This window comes from Mytilus galloprovincialis, chromosome 1 (genome assembly GCF_965363235.1).
Source record: "Mytilus galloprovincialis chromosome 1, xbMytGall1.hap1.1, whole genome shotgun sequence".
NCBI lineage: Eukaryota > Metazoa > Mollusca > Bivalvia > Mytilida > Mytilidae > Mytilus > Mytilus galloprovincialis.
The window spans coordinates 60,402,374-60,424,548 of NC_134838.1; the positions used below are offsets into that span (position 1 = coordinate 60,402,374).

A 22,175-nucleotide genomic window follows, 5' to 3' on the forward strand; every position below is an offset into this window, starting at 1 on the left:
CTTAATATGAGACTATTTGGTAATTCAAAAATTTCATTTAAAAATAAGCCATTGTTTTTTTCTTCCTTTCTAAAAAGTAACATGAAGTATATCAAAGACATATGGAATGAAGAAACCAACACATTTTACAGGTGTTGTTCTATATTTGAAAAACTTGTAGAAAAACGAAACTGTATATCGGAATTTTCAAGAGATAAAAGTTCAATACCAATTGACTTCCTACAAATTTTAGAAATTGATAATGAAATTAATGAAAAAACAAACATAGAGTTGAAACTTTCTGATGAAATGGTAATATTAGACAGGAATGGAAAAAAAAATCAAACCTAAAGAATTAAAACTCAAATATATTCGAGACATGATTAATAAGAATATATATCCAAAATATTAACTTAAATGGCAAGAATTTTATGGCCACGAATTTAATTGGAGCAATTTGAAAAAAGTTAATATCACCAATAAAATGAAAGAATTTCAATTGAAATGCATTCACAATATCATATATACGGAAAGTAGACTTAAAAAAATGCAATTGTCAAACGGAAAATGTCATATTTTCTAAACAGCTAATAATACTGAAAATCTGCAACATTTATTTTTCGATTGCAATACAACAAAATCAATCATTAGTAAAATCAAAGATATTTTTACATTATGGAATGTTCAATTAGATGATGAAAATTTAAAACATTTTATGCTTTTGGGAGATAGCAGTGGTCAATCGAACCAAACGTTATATGTAAATCTCTTTTTTTATTTTGACAAAGTGGTCCATGTGGAAAATAAGAAACAAAATCAAATATGATGGGATCAAAATGTCCTCTACATATATTTTGAATCTTTGGAAATCATACATGATAACACATCTGAAATATGTACCCTGTTACACATTAATTAATTTTATACTATAAGTACATACCTTGCAGGAGATAACAGTCACGATGTTATATAGTCTGTTTTTTTATATCTCTTTAATTTATCATGTTTATATTGATTACGGTAATCCATGGTTTAAAGATGCACTCGATTATGTTATAATGTTATGTGAATCTGGTTTATAGGTGCACTCGTTTATGTTATAATGTTATATTATTTATCACTAGTATTACATTCTAGAAAGATATTTCTTTTTTCACTCATTGTCATATAAAAGAATATAAGTATTATTACATGTATACTATTTCTTTCTGATAATACAGTGCACTTTTTCAGCCTCCTGCTTCCCGGACAGTTGGTTTAAATGTAAACGGGAATCCACAGTTTGCATCCTGGGCAACTGAGGAAATTGTAAACAGGAAATATTTGGAATAAACAAGTATCAATTTAAAAAAAAATAAAATAGCCGTATTTGGCGCAACGTTTTGGAAATTTAGGGTCCTCTATGCTCTTTAACTTTGTACTTGTTTGGCTTTGCAACTTTTTTGATCTGAGCATCACTGATGAGTCTCATGGAGACGAAGTGCGCGTCTGGCGTATCAAACTATAATCCTGGTACCTTTGATGACTATTTATACCACTGGGTTGATGCCACTGCTGGTGGACGTTTCGTCGCCGATGGTATCACAAGCCCAGTAGTCAGCACTGCGGTTATTGACATGAATATCAATTATATGGTCTCTTTTATAAATTTCCTGTTACAAAACTTAAATTTTTTAAAACAACTAAGTATTTTCTTATCCCAGAAATAAATTAAATTGGCCGTATTTGACACAACTTTTTTGGAATTTAGGGTCCTCAATGCTCTTTAACTTTGTACTTGTTTGGCTTTGCAACATTTTTGATCTGAGCGTCACTGATGAATCTTATGTAGACGAAACGCACGCCTGGCGTATAAAATTATAATCCTTGTACCTTTGATAACTATTCAAAATTTAAACTATTTTGATACGCAAATTCTGTTACTGTATCAGTGATCTTCAATAATCAACAAGATTAATTTAGTGGTTTACTTATAAATTCATATACATAACCGAACATTAAGCACTATGCCTTTTGGTATAAAACTGTACAATAGTAAAACAGATTGGCTTTGGATTCTATTTATATTTTTTTTTACGCATAAACCAGCCTATCAGTTTATAAAATAAGATATATTTAGGTGCCATTATAAAAACGTTTTCGACTTAATGTCACATTCAAAATGTCTTTTTTGGTTTATTTACGTTTTTGTCTATATAACGAACTTATAAAAAATAATAGTTAAGTGTAACACAAGTGTGATGCTTAGCTAGCTGTAAAACCAGATTACACTTATAATTGTCTGAAAATGCTTATACAAAGTCAAATGTACAACAGATGTTTTCCTTTCCCGGCGTTCCCTTTATTTTGTCTGTTTTCATATTATACTTCACCTTTTTTCAATTTACCTAAGCGCCTGAATCGTTTCAAACATTCAAAATTTATGAACAGAACATTAAAGTGAAGTGACAATATAGATGCATTTTCATGTAATCACAATGTTCTCATTACTGTGCTGGTGATATCCTTAGTAACGAGAGGACAACAAGCAATAGCATTAACACAGTGGTTGTTTGAACTCAACATATAATTTGTTATGCCAGGCTCGCGTTTTTACCCCATTAAAACTCGGGAAATGGTTTGCGACACGCATTCTTCTATTAAGTCAAGTGTATTGTGTTGTTTTATAATGAACATGGGTTCAACTTGCATTTTATTCCATGAAGACCAACGATAGTACCCTTAATAATAAAATTGGCAAGTAAAAGCAACAAACTCAAATACTAATGAAGAAACATTCAATAATTTAATAAAATAAAACATCTTATATTTATCACAGATATAAAATACAATAACAATTAAGAGTTTAAAAGATGAAACGCTAAGTCGTAAATACTTGTCACGAATTTCAAAGTAGTTTTGCATCGTTATCAGTGGAAAGACCAGCTGTGTGTGTTCTTGTTTCGCCTGTGTATTTTTTACTTGTGGTGTACAGTGGTTTCGCAAAACGTTGCATATGATATGGAAAAGATATTGCGGTTTTGAAACTCACAGAACACTTTTTTTATACGAGTATTCTCTTTCTTGCATGCATATCCTTCGCAACCGTAAAAAATAAAATCGACGAATTAATTTTTTAAATTGTTCTTTCGATCATCAGGACTCTTTGGTCATTTTCAACCAAACTGATGCTGAGACTCGATACTGAGAATTACTTTTTCTTTTGTAAACTCTAGTGATATATAAACTCATGGACCGTTGGTGATAGAGACCTAGGTTATCTTTATGTGAGGTCCTTGGTCTGCCTTAAATAACAAATTATCAAATTCAAAGGTCAAGGTCATGTTCTAAATTTTGCCCGTTGTGAGTACATCTTAGCTTTAATACAAAGTAGATAAATATTATAAATGGTGTTAAACGCTTGGGTTTCTGAGACAACAAAATTGCACATTCCGTCAAAAGAGCACTTTCTTGTAGAAATAGTCCTTGAAATGTTAGAATTTAAGGTTAATAGATAATTCTTACAATATGGTACTTGATAAGGCCAAATGGTCGTTTGCAAAATGTAGGGTTATATATGACCTTCAAAAAGGTCAACCGGAAGTATCCATGTTTGAACATTTATAAAGTAAAAGCACATAAAACCATATATTATTTTGATAGACATATGTAACCCTATCATTATAGACCGGAAATTACCCCTATAAGTCGCAAAATAACCCCCTGTGTTGGACAAAAGTGTATTGAACTTATATTTTGGTTGTAACAGTATAATAAAGCTTTCATTAGACACTGGACGTGCAATTTTCGTTACTGGGTAAAGAAAATAATCTGGTTAATTGGCGGGCAATAGTAAAAAGAGACCATATACATTTTAAATCAATATGAAGATACTTATGATTTATTCATATCAATTATCAAATTTGAGTTATTCAAAAGTAGCATCGTCTCAATTATTTCGAAATTTAATGTTGAAAGCCCTTCATTTTTTCTATGAGCATTTGGCTTTTAATTGTACTACGGCTCGAAACCAAATGACATATAGTTGTGATTTGAACAGAGCAAATTTACAAAATTAAATGAGGTGATGCATGAATCATTTCCACAGACAGCACACTCCAGCAGTTGACAGAAGACACCTCTAAAAGCTAACAAAACATTAATATTCCTGCTCGAACAAGAACTAGTACGGAAAACCAAACGGAGTTTTCAGATTATAAAAAAAGTGATTTTTTTTTATCTAAATATATGTCCTTTAACTTTTTGATGACTTGTATACATCTGCAGATCGAATATTTTCAATTTGAAATGTTTAGTTGTAAACTATATCATCAATTGACTGCGAGTAAAAATCTTAGATTTATGAGTATCACATCAGGAATGGAAAGAGTGACGCTTACTTAGACATTGTAGACAAGTAATGTATTTAACTTATTTTTATTGATCAATTAATAAAAGTAAATGATTAAATGAAAAATTAAAAGCGAAAACATAAAACAAAGACAAACAGACATCTTTAGATATAATTTGCGTTTAATATCAAATATGAAAATATTTCAAAAATGATAATTTATCAAGGACGAACTAGACTGCTAGCTGAAGCAAAAATGAAACTCTATTGCACTTAATATATGACCCAAACGTACCGATAAGAACAAAGCATTTAATAATATAAGCAAAATGAGGATGTTAATTTTGATGCATACCTTTTTGTGCTTCTTCGTTACATTTGTTGTTTATATAGAAATTAAGATGATAACACAATGGAGACTGCTGTACCCCTATTTTTGACATTTTTACCTATTGTGTCTGTTTGTTTTGTTCACGCATCGGTGATAATATGGGTGGGATTTGATGCGACTGTCATGCAAGTGAGAGGTTTAGCTAGCTATAAAACCAGGTTCAATCCACGATTTTCTACACAAGAAAATGCCTGTACCAAGTCAGGAATATGACAGTTGTTATCCATTCGTTTGATGTGTTTGAACTTTTGATTTTGCCATTTGATTTGGGATTTTCCTTTTTGAATTTTCCTTGGAGTTCAGTATTTTTGTGATTTTACTTTTTATACACCAACATTAAAGGAAATAGATTTACCCAAGAGAAGAAAATATTTAAACAACGTCATAAATCAAGAAATAAATCCTTCATCAAGCTTACCTTTAAATATGAAATCCCTATCTGCTTGTTTATTTCATTTGGTATTTTGAAATATTATTCAGTACAAAATTAAGGCTGTTTGAATCATTATTGAATAATGAATATGGCATCCAATTAAACAAAACGTGCCGCATTTACCATAATGTAATGCGTAATACACTGCTGAATCTATTGAAGTAACAATGCAAAATTATTTCACCTGCCACTAACACTTGCCTTTGCGACACTTTTGAAATGCTGGTCTTTTCAATATATATATAATAGATTAAGAACAATAAAATATCATGAAAATGAATCATCGATAAGTTATCGGGTGTTGTGTTGTATCGATGAAGACATTTTGAAATTGTACCCGCCGTCACTCTGCTCCTGGATAGTCTGGTTTTGGTTCTGGCAATGTGTGTTCCAACTTATTTTGTTTTCCATCGAATGTAATTTCCTTTACCGGATAAACATCACTTTTTACTACTTTATATTGGGGACCAATGTATGCTAGTATAAGAGGCAGAAGAAAAACAGAATGAATCAAACCAAACACCATTACCAAAAGCATTATCTTAAAAAAAGAGAAAAAGACATATGACGAGGAAAATGCTAGCATTAGAACCCCAATGACTGTTGAAATAGCTCCATTAAAAATTGGCCCTCCTGCCATGTCCAACGCCTGTGCAACGCGAACGTTTCTGTTTCCTTCAGCCTGAACGAAAGCATGACACATATGAGTGCTGAAGTCAATACAAAATCCAACACACATTATGATATGAATCATAGTGACCGAACTCAAGGTTAAATCCCAGAATTTGATAAATCCAATAACACCTACCATAATCATAACAACCGTGACTGTCACTAAAACTATCATAAATGGCAAAGGCATAAAAATGGCGGTCACAATAAATACAACTCCAACACAAATACCAAGTGTCTGAAGTGTCTGAGGTAAAATTTGAACATACTGTTCAAAAAAGATAAAACCTGGGGAATACGCAAAAACAGGGAGTGAAGATAATTCCACTGATTCCCTTATTCTAACCATTAAGTCTGCCTGACTGTTTGAGGACGTAATGCTGTCTGTCATTATATGTATTCTCGATCCTACAATTTTATTTGATGTATCAAACATCACATCATTCACGAATACATTACCTTGTGCAGTTGAAAGAAAGCTTTGAAGGCCACTAATGAACAATGCATCTGACGTTTGGTCAAATACAGCAGACGACCTGTATGCATGTATCCAAGACAAAAGAAAGTCATCAAAAACTTGACTGTCTTTTTGAACGTTTGTCACTAAAGAAACTAGTTGATTGAACGTTGATTCTAATCGATAATTTATCTCAGATTGAATATTGAGGGAGACAATTAGACTCTGGCTAAACATATTCTGGTCTGCATCATAAAAGTCGTAATAATATGAATCCTTTCCAACAAGGTCTCTTATATCGAGGCCTTCTTGAAAGCCTGTAGTTCCCCAGACTGAAAATCCAATGTACACGGCAAAAATTACACATATGACTATCTGTGTTGGTTTAAATAGAACAATTCGCTTTACAAGCCTTTTCGGATATTTTTCAATTGGCCCTTCAATTTCATCTCTGGATTTATGAGGTGAACCAGCGCAGCAAAATATCTTGCATTTGCTTTGCTTTGACGCTTCCATGTCTGTCCTTGTTTTCGTTGGCATACATGTACAAAAATGGATATTTTTTGCCACTCGCTTTTCGTTTATTGTCATACAACCGATGTAATATGTCATATAATTTAGATAACAAAAAAGAATGGCACATCCTGAAAATAAAAAAATACAGATATCGGAACAGCACATTGGAACTGATACTCTTCAAGACAACACCTTAACTTATTTATATTTTAAATTTCAATATATATGAACATTGATGCTTGGTTCTGTAAAGAGAACAAAATGCTTTGCAAATTTTGTTATCCAACAATAAGCGATTAATTTTTGACATGGAACATGCAATAGTGAATAGGAACTAGTAAAGAAGGTATTGCATTGCCAATTCCGTATCTATACTGTTTTTAGGCTTAAGTTTTTAATTTAAATCTCGATTATATTTCAACTAAACATAAAGTTATCACATAGATAATCCTATATCAAACATTTATAGTTATGTTATTTTGCTCGTACCTTTTAAATGCTATCATTGTTTGGCTTACAATGGGTTTGTTCCACTGCAGTTGATAACACCTCTGTCTTTTATTAGTCGAATAATTTTAATATTTTCCCTAATTGATTGTAGATTTATGCCTCAGTGTTAAAAAATCATTTATTAATTAAGAAGACAATAACGGCCAAAAACAAAACCTGGTGACATCTAATAGAAAACAGAGAATGGCTGCATCAGGGTAACCGTCCCTTACTGTGGATTTCCCACTTTTTTCAGAAAATTTTGAGAAAACATTTTTGAATTATCTACACTCAATCATTTGTTCAAATCAACTTTTTATAAACACGATAAAAATAGTCAATTTCATTCATGTCATTCATGAGAGGTGTACGTTGTTATTCTGCGGTTTATATGTTGTAATGTACTATTGTATTACTTCTTTATGTATTTCTCTGTGCTGAGTGTTCTTGCGTTTGTTTGTACTCTATTCCTGTCACTTAGTGTTGTCATTTAAGAGGTATTTTTAACATTGATATTCAAGCATAAGGGTTGGCTAGCCATAACACATTTACACATCACGAACACATATCATGGACGTTTCATAATCTGTCGTTAAACAATTTTCTATCCGATATTAAACAACCACAAGAAGGGGTTTCCAAGTTCAAAAAAAAACCACTTTCGAAAATGAATATCAATTTCAGTTCAGACTCCTTGTTTTTTACTATAAAAAAGTTCTAATTATTAAGACATTCAGACCTGTGACAAATCCGAGCAAAAACAGTTTTGTAATTAATAATTCGTTTGAAGGGTGTAAAGGCCAACTAAAGTCTGTAAAAAACAATATCGTCTTAATTCAAAGATGAGTAAAAACTATGTCTTTCATTATCATTCCTCCACCAAAGTCATAACATACATTTATGTTCAAACATTTAATAAAAAAAGAATAATTCAAAAACTTTCACATACAAATCGTGTTCGTTATGGATTGGTAAATTGGAGAACCATGCTTATCGTTAAAATTAACTTTAAAGAGTAAATATCAAATTCCGAAAATAATAATCTTAAAAAAAGACTGATTAATATTGTGTTTGACTATGTCTTCATATGAGCTTAATGCCTGCAAAACAAACAAAAACTTACTTTTATATATGAATAGATTAAATCTAGTCGGTTATACAGTCCGATGAGCATTAACAAAAATATATCCTGTGTTTCTATCCTTCATTAAAATCAACTGTATCAATAACAGAAAAGATTTTAAGTAAATCAAACTTTTTTATACAGACGTGTCACCCTTTATTCTTCTACTGTTGATTTGTTCAAATGTCCCATCTTTTTTCTTTTCTGAAAATTTATATTTTTGATATTTTATACATACCGGTATACCAAGAAAAATTTCTCACACTTGGAAAAACAGATGCAGCACCAGCACAAAAGGCAATTACGTCGGTAACTGATGTAATTGTAACAGATATTCCACTTGTGCGCATGGTTTTACCAATTCTATCCTCAACTGAGTCTTTACTTGATGTATCCGCAAGTCCAGATAAGAGGATAAACATATCATCTACTCCTATACCTAGTTGATAAATATGTTTTTCATAGTAAGCAATTATTTTTTCATAGTGCCAATAGGTCATACACATTACATAATGAAACAAGATCTAACGTAATCAACACCTTTGAACAACTATTTTAGGTGTGGACTCTAAAATGTTTATGGCTCGAGCATCAGTAAGATATATTAGTTGTCGAAGTTTGCGTCTGGTGTTGTAAAATAATTTCTATTAACCATATTAGAACTCTCGGTAAAACAAAGACCGTTTATACAGAATTGTCTGTAATATAAATAAATAAACTTAATAGGAAACTCACAAAGGTGTAGTCAATAAAATGTATAAACCAAACTAGAGGCTCTCAAGAGCCTGTGTCGCTCACCTTGGTTTATGTGCATATTAAACAATGGACACAGATTAATTCATGATATTTGTAATATATATATATGTAATACAAAGTTTCCCATTGAAACAGGAAGATGGAGAAATGTACCACGAAATGAGAGAATTTGTCTACTTTGTAAAGCTGGTCTTGGGGATGTGTACCACTATATATGTATATGTACCAATTATGAAGTTAAAGATTTAAGGGGGAAGTTCATACCTCCATATTATTTAAAATATTCAAATGTTAAAAAAGCACTGGGCATGCTTAAATGTTGTAATAATAATGTGCTGTCTAAGCTGTCAATTTTTATTCAAAAGGTAGAAAAGATGCTTGTCTGATTTAAAAATGCAATAAACAAAGATTAATTTCTGAAGATGTATAATTTAAAAATGTATACTGTATGTATTATGAAATATGTTGTGTAAATTGTGTATAATATGCTCCTGTTACGCAGTCTTCTGCGGCTGAGTTTTCTTTAATAAACTATGAAACTATGAAAAACTATGAAACTATGACATAATTGTGTTTTGGTGATGGTGATGTGTTTGTAGATCTTACTTTACTGAACATTCTTGTTGCTACAATTATCTCTATCTATAATGAACTTGGCCCAGTAATTACAGTGGAAAATATTTTCTAAAAATTTATAAAAATTTTATGAAAAATGCTAAAAATAAACTATAAAGGGCAATAACTCCTTAGGGGGTCAATTGACTATTTTGGTCATGAAACTTATTTGTAGATCTTATTTTGCTGAACATTATTGCTGTTTAAAGTTTATCTCTATCTATAATAATATTCAAGATAATAACAAAAAACAGCAAAATTTCCTTAAAATTACCAACTCAGGGCAGTAACTTAACAACGGGTTGTCAAATATCAGGGCAGATAGATCTTGACCTGATAGGCAATTTAACCCTGTCAGATTTTCTCTAAATGCTTCGGTTTTTGAGTTATAAGCCAAAAACTGCATTTTACCCCTATGTTCTATTTTTAGCCGTGGCAGCCATTTTGGTTGGATGGCCGGGTCACCGGACACATTTTTTTCAATTAGATGATTGTGGCAAAGTTTGAATTAATTTGACTCAGTAGTTTCAGAGGAGAAGATTTTTGTAAAAGACTTCGAAGATTTACGAAAAATGGTTAAAAATTGACTATAAAGGTCAATAACTCCTAAAGGGGTCAACTGACCATTTTGGTCATGTTGACTTATTTGTAAATCTAACTTTACTGAACATTATTGCTGTTTACAGTTTATCTCTATCTATAATAATATTCAAGATAATAACCAAAAACAGCAAAAAGTCCCTAAAATTACCAATTTAGGGCAGCAACCCAACAACGAGTTGTCGGATTCATCTGAAAATTCGAGGGCAGAAAGATCTTGACCTGATAAACAAATCTACCCACATCAGATTTGCTCTAAATGCTTTGGTTTTTGAGTTATAAGCCAAAAACTGCATTTTACCCCTATGTTCTATTTTTAGCCATGGGGGCCATCTTGGTTGGTTGGCCGGGTCACGCCACACATTTTTTTAAACTAGATACCCCAATGATGATTGTGGCCAAGTTTGGTTTAATTTGGCCCAGTAGTTTCAGAGGAGAAGATTTTTGTAAAAGATTACTAAGATTTATGAAACTAGAGGCTCTGAAGAGCCTGTGTCGCTCACCTTCGTCTATGTGCATATCAAACGATGGACACAGATAAATTTATGACAAAATTGTGTTTTGGTGATCATGATGTGTTTGTAGATCTTACTTTACTGGACATTCTTCTTACTACATCTTACCACACATTTTTAAAACAAAATACCCAAATGATGATTGTGGCAAAGTTTGGTTAAATTTGGCCCAACAGTTTCAGAGGAGAAGATTTTTTAAAAGAATACTAAAATTTTAGAAAAATGGTTAAAAATTGACTATCAAGGGCAATAACTCCTTTATGGGTCAACTGACAATTTTGGTCATGTTGACTTATTTGTAGATCTTACTTTGCTGAACATTATTGCTGTTTACATTTTATGTCGATCTATAATAATATTCAAGATAATGAGCAAAAACTGCAAAATTTCCTTAAAATTACTAATTCAGGGGCAGCAACCCAACAACGAGTTGTCCGATTTGTCAGAAAATTTCAGGGCAGATAGATCTTCACCTAACAGATTATTTGACCCCATGTCAGATTTGCTCTAAATGCTTTGGTTTTAGAGTTATAAGCCAAAATCTACATTTTACCCCTATGTTCTATTTTTAGCCATGGCGGCCATCTTGGTTGATTGGACGGGTCACCGGACACATTTTTTAAACTAGATACCCCAATGATGATTGTGGCCAAGTTTGGTTTAATTTGGCCCAGTAGTTTCAGAGGAGAAGATTTTTGTAAAAGTTAACAGACGACGCCGGACGACGACGGACGACGGACGCAAAGTGATGAGAAAAGCTCACTTGGCCTTTCGGGCCAGGTGAGCTAAAAAGAATTATATGCTTTGAATGGTAAGCAGGTTATTGATCTTTGATAACATGTTGGTCAGGTTGATACATAAACATACTTTCATTGCGTTTTTTATTGATTAATAAACTACATGCAAAACATAAGGAGATTGTATACATACGGAATTTCAATCATAGTTTTGCCCTTTAAAATCGCATAAATTTACTGTTGTGCAGTCGGTTGATTTGTTTGTTAATCTCTTGACATAAACGCAACATTAGATAAAATAGAAATTGGAGAGTTACACGAAAAGGTTATTGTCTATATGTACTAGACATAAAAGATATAAGGACTCTACGAATTGGAAGATATGCTTTAAAAATGATATATGCAAATGAGAACATGCGACAATGTACATTAAATATTTAACAATGTGTTCTCAATGGAATCGGTGAGTTCTATACATCATTATTGATACACCAAATTCAAAATTATTAAATCGATATGAAAAAGAGGCTATAATCTTCATAATATGGTCTTTTGATTGACATTAAATTTTAACTGCTTGATATATGTAACAAAATAACGACACAAGTTAATATACACTGGAAACTATAATATGTGTAATATTCAAAGGAAAATTTGTCTTTTTGATGTCATATCATAGATAATCATGTATAAATAGAATGTTTTGCTGAATACACGATTTAAATATTGTCATGCTAGTCAATTCTCAGTGATGCGTTTGGCTGATTTTAACGAATAAAATTAAACCGACAACTAAAAACGAATAAGTGTACAATATCCAATCAATATAATGTTTTAGACAAAATACATTATAATTATTTGATCTTGTTTTGTCAAGACCATAGCCTATACTCCTTACTTACTTTTTCTCTATGCTTACCTAGAATCAGGAAAGGCATGGCACCAACAATATCGACAAACTTGGCACCACACAGACTAACAAGTCCAAATGATCCAACAATAGCTAAACCAGTGCCCAATATTCCGGCAAATCCTAGGTTGTATCTGTTCGTTACGCAGTTTCCTCCCATAAGCGTTAGGCTTGAAAACATTATCATTAGTGTAAATGTAATGGAAAAGAATACAATGTCGCCTGTAACGTTTTTACTAAGTTCTTCTGTTAAGCTGTCTGAATATGCATACTTGATTTTCAGTTGGTTATTTGAATATGTAGAGATTTTTTTCAAAAACGCTAATTCCCATAATCTTGATAAGCTGCTTCGTTCACTTTCAACGTTAAAAGTCAGTTTTAACGCTTTTGCTGAAGTTGTCATGTTGTTTAAAACCTGTGCCCCACCGATTATTCTATTAATATAGACTGTTTGACCTTGGTAAATGTAAGTTGGAAAGGAGATTGTCCCAGAGCCCATGTCCGCTAGAAAGGAAGTACTAAAGATCAAATCTCCTTCCACAACACAAGCCGATGATCTTTTTGCACAGATATCAACGTAAGTAAATGACCCAATAGTTGAATCATGTGCAGTTGTGGTATTTATGAAGTCGTATAATGCAGTCAAATCAGCCCATAAAGAAGAATCGAGAATATTTCCTCCATCTTTCCGCTCAATAATCACTGATGCAAACAAGCCTAAATCAGGAAGACTTTGCTGGTAGTAATTTACCGCAGTATCAATGGTAAACAGTTCACGAATCTGTAATCACAAAGTTGGCAAAAAAGTATTAGTAATCACGGTGCACTTTAATCAATTTTCAGTGTCCTATTATTGCAAAAACAATTTACAAAATGTAACAATTGAATTGTTTCAGTGTATATTAAATACAAGTCAATTGATATCTATACAAACGTGGATGCTTTTGTATGGATCCTGTTTTATAAATAACATTTTCACCACAGGAAAGCAGAATTTATTTTTTAATTTGAAATGCACTCATTTATTATGATAACGTTCTCTCTTTTGTCTGACAATACAAATCAACAATCAGTATAGACTATTATAGCCCATCCCACTGCTATTTCTTCATTTTTTTTCACTATAGGTTGCATTTCTGTAAATATAGACAATGCAATTCTCAAAGGGACTTCCTTTACGGCAAAAACTATACCACTTTTACTATGAAGTTTCTTGAAAAATTATATCTTAGACTAGAAAGTTGATATGCACTTCTATTTTATTCAAAGGTCAAAACATGGGGCTGTGTGGCATATTTTCAAGATATATATGCCCTGAACTTGATAGAGTTTAAACTTATGCTAAAATTGCGTACTACCCATAACTTTCCTTTTTGCCTAATTCAGAATTCATGTTTTACCGCAATAGTATATGTTTATACTGGTAACAGTACAATGTTATGTCTCTATGACATGAAACATAGAGATCATATCTGGGAAACAGTATGTCAACAAATCAAATTATCTATTAATATCATATTGCTCCCCAAAAGAGGCATGGTTTGAGAAACGGTTGTGTTTACAGTGCAACCTATAGAAAATGAGATTTGTTTTGTAATTTAATAGGTATAAAAAATGTAAAAACCTTTGAACTATAATTCACACTGGTAAGTAAAGTTCATTTTATTTCATGAATCAATGAAGGATTACAATATGATAGAATAAGTCAAACTTTTGTTATCAGAAATTTTTAACCTATGGAATACTTTTTGAGCGTTTGCCATAATGACAACCGGACCACACACGTATGCTTAGACCATCTGAGTATATAAGTAAATGGTCATGACTATATATATATATATACACGTATGGTCAAAATACCCATATAGTCCGAGAAATACATCTATCATGGCGATAAATTGATTTAAGAGCAAATTATATTATGTTTGTCTTGGGTTTGGTTAGCCCTAGTGTTCCAAAGTTTTTTTGCTACTTTGCTACTAGTATTTGTTTCTAATAAATGGAGGAGAGGATAGTTTCTGCCTTAACCTGTGAACGATCATTAAAGATGAAAATTGGCAAAACACACACAAACACTACCAAATAAATAATATTTTTAGAAACAATTTACTGTAGTTTGCATTCTAGTAGGGGTGAATGATGACTTGATAGAGGTAATTATTGTATGCATCGAAGAACATTTAATTGAAATTCGGTATCGTCCGTGTTGTGTCTTAAAAGAAAGACCTATCGTCCTGAAAAGAAATTACTCCCTACAAGTATAAAAATCAAATAAAGTTAGTTATTACAGCCCTTGGATGGTGTAAACTTCCCAAAAAAACGTGTATGGTGTTATGGTGTATGGCATATGGTGCAATGGTGTGATTGTGTAACGTGCGTTTGGGAATGGCGTGAATGAATATTGTAAACATTTCTTTGGTTGAAAACGAAGTTTTTTTTTTATTTTTATTTTTCGGATTGTAAACATAAACAATAAAAATAATTTTAATATCTGAAATTTAATTGCATAATGGGTAATTTCGGATGGTGTAGATAGAATGGGGAATGGTGTATGGTGTAATGTGTAAGGTGTATGGTGCAAAAGTGTAACGTGTATGGTGCAAAAGTGTAACGTGTATGGTGTAATGGTACAATGTGTATGGTGTAATGGTGTATGGTATATGGTGTAATGGTGTATGGTGTTAGTGGGAAGTTTACACCATCCAAAAGCTGTAGTATTAACATTTCAAATCTGTTTGACTTGTAAAGGGAGCTATTGTTATTAATAATGCATAATTATACATATTCTGTTTTAACGTTCTCGTTTTCATTCATCTGTAAGAATTTTTCAATTTTATTTTACATTCGTTGGCATCTTTAAAATGTTCTTACTTATATTTATCTAATTTATAGTGACTTAATTTAAATATGTATATTCAACATGTTCAACATTGTTTAAGTTTGATTTCGTCTTTATAGCTCCTTGTGTGTTTCAATGCTTATACATCCATGGTACTGAACTATTTCATACTGAGCGTTTCTGATAATCCATTAGATTTAAATAGCGTTTAACCGGTATTCAACTTTATTTTTATTATTTTTTTTTTGTGCAAATTTGTTTGATATCAAACCGATGCGTCCTTTCCTTATGACATACTACCATTTGACGACATTCAAAGTGTAAGCATAATAAACAATGTGCAATGTTTAAAAAATGTTACTTATAATGAGTAATGTTTAGTGTCTCATTTCTGAACTAGTTTTATAGTGTTAACGAACTTTGACCGAAGTTTCCGTTTGATAATAAAAATTCGAAACTTTTTTATTTTTCATTTCCTTAAAAGGGGCACTAGCTGTCAAATTCATGTTCACAAATTCTAATAAAATTCTCATATTTGATTTGTAAAACATTTATCCAAACTATTAAAAGTCTAAATTAAAGGCATGAAAACACGTAGCTTCGTTTCGTGTATATTGAGTCGTTTTTACCTGTATTAAAATGTTTATTTGTGGATCGAATCAGTCAATCACTTGATTATGCAAGTGAATAAGTCATAATCAATGTTATTTTGCTTATTTTGACAAAATTGAACATTATTGGCTACTAAAAAGGAATCTTTTTTACTATTTGTATTTCATTACTGATTGAGCAAAAAAAATATTATATTAGGTTTTTCATATATTTCGTAACTAGTGCCCCTTTAATAAATGTGTAGAAATGAATTGGTTTATACGTATTTCGTTTAAATGTTAATATTTTCACAAACTGATACTTCTATACATCATAAGTTTTATTGCATACTGATAAGTTTGATAATCGTATCGTCAAATTGTCATGCAACTCAGTGGTCGAATAGATTATCTTCAGTGAAAACTAGCTTATCAAATAAGGTCCTGCTCGTAACGATATCTTAATATTATATTTTTTTAACAGTTTTTCTTCCGCAGTTTTGTAATTTTTCGAGGGGCATGCCAGCTTTGTCAACCAATAAGACAGACCTATATGATAAAGTCAGGGTCGCTGAACTTAGCGTTAAGCACAAACAAACGAACATATATATACAAAAATGGAAATGGCTTTAATATGGAATGTGTCAAAGAGACAAGAATCGGACTAAAGAGCAGAAAAATTCCAAAGTCCACAAATGGGTCATCACCACAGCAAAAAAATCCCGCACCCGGAGACGTGCTTCAGCTGGCCTCTAAACAAAAATGTGTACTAGTTCGAAAGCTCCGAAATATATAAATGAACAAAATTTTAAATCCTGAAAGACTTACAAAAGACAGAGCCTCCTGAAATGGACAGCGCAGAAATACAATCATATTATCGCTTTGTTCGCAGCAAATAAGTAACAGTGAATATTTAACCCTGCGTAAAGTTAAATAAATCAAAATAAATTTTATGTTATCAGTCTTTTGACAGACCACAAGCATGTGTAATATTTTTTTATAAATATGATGTCAGTTTGTCAATGATTGAATCGGCTAATCATACCTGTTGACCAAACAACAGTGACATGTTCGTAACAATTTGCCAAAGAATGTAATGATCCCATAACATATAATTACTTCGCAGTGCAACTCTTTTGTACATTTTTCAAACTACTTTACATTAAAAATTCATGACCAAATGTTTTAGAAGTGTAATGTATACCCCCTGCTTGCTATTTGATGCATCACACATGAAGAAATAAATTGAAAGCTGTATGACAAATATTTGCAAGTGAATACACTGAAATAAAGGACTATAGTCAATGAGCGCTCATTAAAAAAGTATTCAATGTTGTTTTTTTTTTTTTTAAATAAAATGAAAAATTACAAATATCATGAGTATAAACTGTCCTAGTCCATATACCTTTTGGCCAATTTAGACCATAACACATAGTTACATATAGAAATGCAAACAGAACCTATAGGAAATAACAAAATTGCAATAAGGCTCTTGCATTCAAATATTTTAAGTTTTTTCATCTTTTAGTTGAAAACGTAATTTTAACCTCAATATGCATATAAGTGAACCAATAACTACCTTACAATAGAAAATAAATGTGGTGTATGGAATAACAGAAGTAAATCAATCAGTGTACAGTGATTTTTCTAAATATTTAGTGAAATTTGAATGAAAAACTAACTTTTAAGAACTTACCTGTACACATTTTACTTATTTTAAACAAGCGGTTAGATAGGGACATGTTAAACATTTAATACATTTTGTCTGAGATAATCTACTTTTCTCTAGACGAAAAATTCTCAAATGAATTAAAAACTTGACCCCAGAAATATGAACATCAAAACCTGCAAGATAAATAGTTAGCATGCCACTTAGGCTAACATATGATTACGGTTTAAGTTTCTTATTGTGGTCATATCATATCAAAATGAATCATTTGTACAGAATTTCTATAAGGACTGAGGACGTGTAAGAACATAAACTAGCTAAAAAGCTAAATATCCAAAAAGGCCTACAAAATTTGATAATACAATTATCGACCCTGCTCTTTCCCAATGTTATTTTCATAATATGGTGTGCTACATCTTTCATAAAACTTCATTAGTTTTTACGTAAAATATACTTTTTAAATGGACTAAATTTATCTCATAGTGCTACCTAAATACTTAAACACTGTATGTTTACGAACCTACTACCTATTCTACGCATTACACAAGAAACAAAATATGTTTAAAAGGTTTATGACAAATATTGGCAAGAAAAACAATGCCACCAATAGGGACTATATTTGTAGACAACAAAAATTAAAAGGTTAAATTTGTATCATGGGATCACAGATTTACTACTATAAAAAAACTAAATCGCCTATATACAACTTTCATTTCTTACTATGCTGTTTTGTGAATCATCACAATATAGTCACAATTAATACAATTACGTTCCGACTAATTATGAATTATGTTAAAACTTTAATTTTATTGTATTCGTTGAAAAATAATGGAACAGTTTTTAAGCTTTAGGAATTTAGGCTTTGATTCTTTCGCATTTGATTATTGCATAACTTGTTTTTGCTTGTATATTAAATTCATATATTAAATTGAAAGCAAGTACCAACGCAGTTAGATTGTTTGGATGATAACAAAACATTCAATGAAAAAATAGTGATACAGGATGGGTAGTTCATCGTTTTATTGCATGAACAGAAACAATAAAAATCAATTGTGTTATTTTTAAAAAAAATCCAATCTATATTTGGTTAAATAGATTTTTTGCTGAGGAGTGTTGGCGAGTTCTATACACATTTTGCAGACATCAAATTTAGCGTATGCAAAACAGAATTACAGACATCAATCATTATATAACATTGTGAAAAATGTAGCAGATGCTCTTATAGAAAATTTATTTCAGTCTGTGTTTATTTTGTCACAAGAACGTTCTAGCTCAAACATTTTAATACATTATAATGTACAGCATTGTCTAAAAAAATTTCACTGTAGTGAAAAGTAAATTGAGAACATGTTTTTCTTAATTTATAAACACATAAATAGCTGTTTACTCGAGATTACCTACACGAATATTGAAAGACAAAAGACAAAAGACTAATATTAATCTTTAAATTTATATCAACAAATTTTATCTTTCAACGTTCATAAATAAAAAAAGAACACTAATTGTTAATTAAGTCTTTGATGAGCTTTATTGCCGATAAGCAGTTATACGTCCCAACAAGAAAACTGGATTGCTTCAAATTATAGTTTAAAGTAAATTTTATTGATTTCAAAATGAATTTCTGGAAGATGATACAAATACCGAAATAAACTCATTATAGGTACCAGGCTTATAAAGCATCGATGAGCCATAATTTGGAATAAGCGAAAGCAGCAAAACTGATAGTGACCTACATAATATTCAAATGCATCTAAAGTCATATGCCTGAGGTAATTAGGAACTTGGTTTCTGAATAAATTCTTACTTTTTCAACGTGACAAATATGAAAGGTATGTTGTAATCAAAGCCTAAGAGTTTTAAAATAGTTAACAATGGAATAAACGGTACACACATTTCTATACCAGTAGATTATTGCATACATGGTATATATAATTAGTTATCAAAGTACCTGAATTATTATTTAAAACGTCAGATGCTCGTCTGTCTACATAAGACTCATCGGTGACACTCAGATCAAAATAGTAATAATGCCAAACAAGTACAAAGTTGAAGAGCATTGAGGGCCAAAATTCAAAACAGTTGTACCAAATACGTCTTAGGTGAAGAAAAGTGACCATAAAATTGATATTCATGTTGTTCGTAAAATTATAAGATTCAATATATATAAAAAAAGTAGACTTGTATGTAAAAGTCAATATATATGTTAAAATACTTGACCAGAATTAACAACTTTTACGATACAGCTTCCACAGCACCATATGCGCATTTCTGTGATTAATTCATCTTCAAAAGTATAAATTCTCAAACCCAAAATGTTATAAAGTCCTTACCTTTTTTTAACTTTAAAAGATGATAAAACTTAACAGGATTGAAAAGTCAACCGAAACCAGAAAAGGATGCTAATCTATGTGTGAGAGAGATACACACAATTCTGAATAGTGTATGATGTATAACAAATAATTTGTTTTAATGCAAACATTTTGGATTTTTTATTGATAAGAGGGGATGGGTGACATGGTTATGTAAAGGATTGAATGATGTTAGATATTAATTTAGAACTAACTTGCTGTCGTGCTTCATGCAAAATCAGATCGTGAATCGCTTTCATTTCGAATAAATATTCCAAAAAACAGCATACAATTTTAATTTGTACAGATGCTAAAAGATAATTTATATCAGCGTATTAATATGAAAGTAAAACTTTGAACAGACAAATGCGTCTGACAATTTTAGATGAATAAATGGCTTTATGTATATTGATGGAAATTGTATAATGAAGATATGGTCGATCATAATATTTTTTTCTTATTTTTGTGATTGTTATATCATGTGATAGAATAACAACCTCTAGTTTCATATTTGGCTGGTCTCAAGTATCACTGAAGAGACATTTATTGACTTTATTATTTCTATTGTATATAACTGTGTTTTTTTTTATTATTATTTCATTTCATAAGTACATCCGTATTTTTTTTCACGCAAATATGGGTTCCTACTTTTCCCTTATATTTAGGAGATTATGATTTCAAATACCTTTATTTTTTTTATAATATGTTTCAATATAGTAGGATCAAAGGTATATGGAGTTAATATATTTGGCTTATTTACTTTCAAATAAACGATTTAAACATTTCAATAATTAATTATATGAACCGCGCCTACCTGATCTCTGTTTTTGCTAGCAGTGCTATCTGTTGGAGTATATTGTTCAATTCCTGATTCTTGTTCTAGGCGCAGTAGTCCGAATCCTAATCCAATATTAATGAAAACTACCAACAGTATAATCTTTAATGGATTTCTTGCAACGAAACGTCCATATGTTTCAAAAACATGACCGAACCAGTTCTCCACTTTTTGCTGCAATTTGTAAAACATCTGAAAAAGGCACAATCTTTTATATATATAATATATATACGAGTCTAAATTGAAAACTGCGTTCAAACCTATGATTGCGTTGGATAAAAACCCCAATTTTTTTACGTGTGTATGTAAAACAAATTTCGTTGTAGAAGGGTCTAAAAACAGCACAAACAACATTTTCCAAAAGACCAAAAAAGTGAAGAAGAATATTTAAACAACACGCATTTGACTAACAGGTCGAACAACTGATTTTCTTTAACCCTGCTGACTGCCATTGGCGATTGCCAAATAAAAGCTGTAAAAACATGGATCTTAATATAAATTAATACTAAACATAAAACTATTAACTTGTGGCCACGATGTTATGCCACAAACATAAGGTGTTAATATGTTTTTGTACACCAGATCCGGATTTCGACTATAAATGTATATATATATATATATATATATCTAAAACTATGATATACATTGGTAAAATCAAAATATTCCGCATTGAAATTTGTCTATAATTACAACATGAACAGTTGTAGGTGTTTAAACCGTGCTAAAGAAATAGTATTTTGTTTTCCGTCAATAGGTTAACCTCTCATAGATTTAGATTCAAGTACCTTAGAACAATATTGTAGGATACCGGTATATTTTGCTAAATTATAGCATGTATATTAAATGTGCGGTTTAAGTGCAAACAAGTTATCGTAGTAGAAAATTTGTATTATTGACAAGTCAAAATCAAGAAAATACGCATCAAACATAAAAGTTCTTACCTTCATGTCTGTTCATGAAATTGTACTAAATACCAGCAAGTACTAAATACCAGCAATTGCTAAATACATGCTGTTTTATTGGGTAGTTATCATTGTCACGTGTGTTGAATCTCAGGAATAAGACAGGAGGTTGAATATATTAATCATGTTAATATATCAGTTAACATTTTTTTTCTATTTGAGCTGGTTTTTCCATTACAGCTGTGTTATTTTTAGAAAAGAGTACACATATACTCTATATTACACGGATAAATAATACTTGCAGGAACATTCGGGTGCTTGTTAACAATGATGATTTACTAGACTGTTGTATGTCATATAATTAAATTTGCGTATAAACGTTTAAAAGGATTTCCCATCAATGAGTTATTATTTATGCTCCAATGAATATACTGATATTTCATATAGTTTAAAAAATAAAATATTTTCA

The 22,175-nt window shown here is 31.1% G+C and overlaps 1 protein-coding gene and 1 long non-coding RNA gene across 2 annotated transcripts in view; both read right to left on the reverse strand.

The window, feature by feature from the left end:
- LOC143080343 (uncharacterized) overlaps positions 1-22,175 on the reverse strand; it is a 172,384-nt gene that overhangs the window by 85,130 nt on the left and 65,079 nt on the right. The gene's annotated exons all lie outside the window — the stretch shown is intronic.
- LOC143080315 (patched domain-containing protein 3-like) lies at positions 2,746-21,972 on the reverse strand. The gene is made up of 5 exons (XM_076256102.1): positions 21,746-21,972; positions 20,784-20,996; positions 12,533-13,304; positions 8,629-8,829; positions 2,746-6,906 (listed from the first exon to the last, which is right to left on the reverse strand). The coding sequence occupies exons 1-5, from the start codon at positions 21,749-21,751 to the stop codon at positions 5,477-5,479; spliced, it is 2,622 nt and encodes an 873-aa protein (XP_076112217.1). The 5' UTR covers positions 21,752-21,972; the 3' UTR covers positions 2,746-5,476.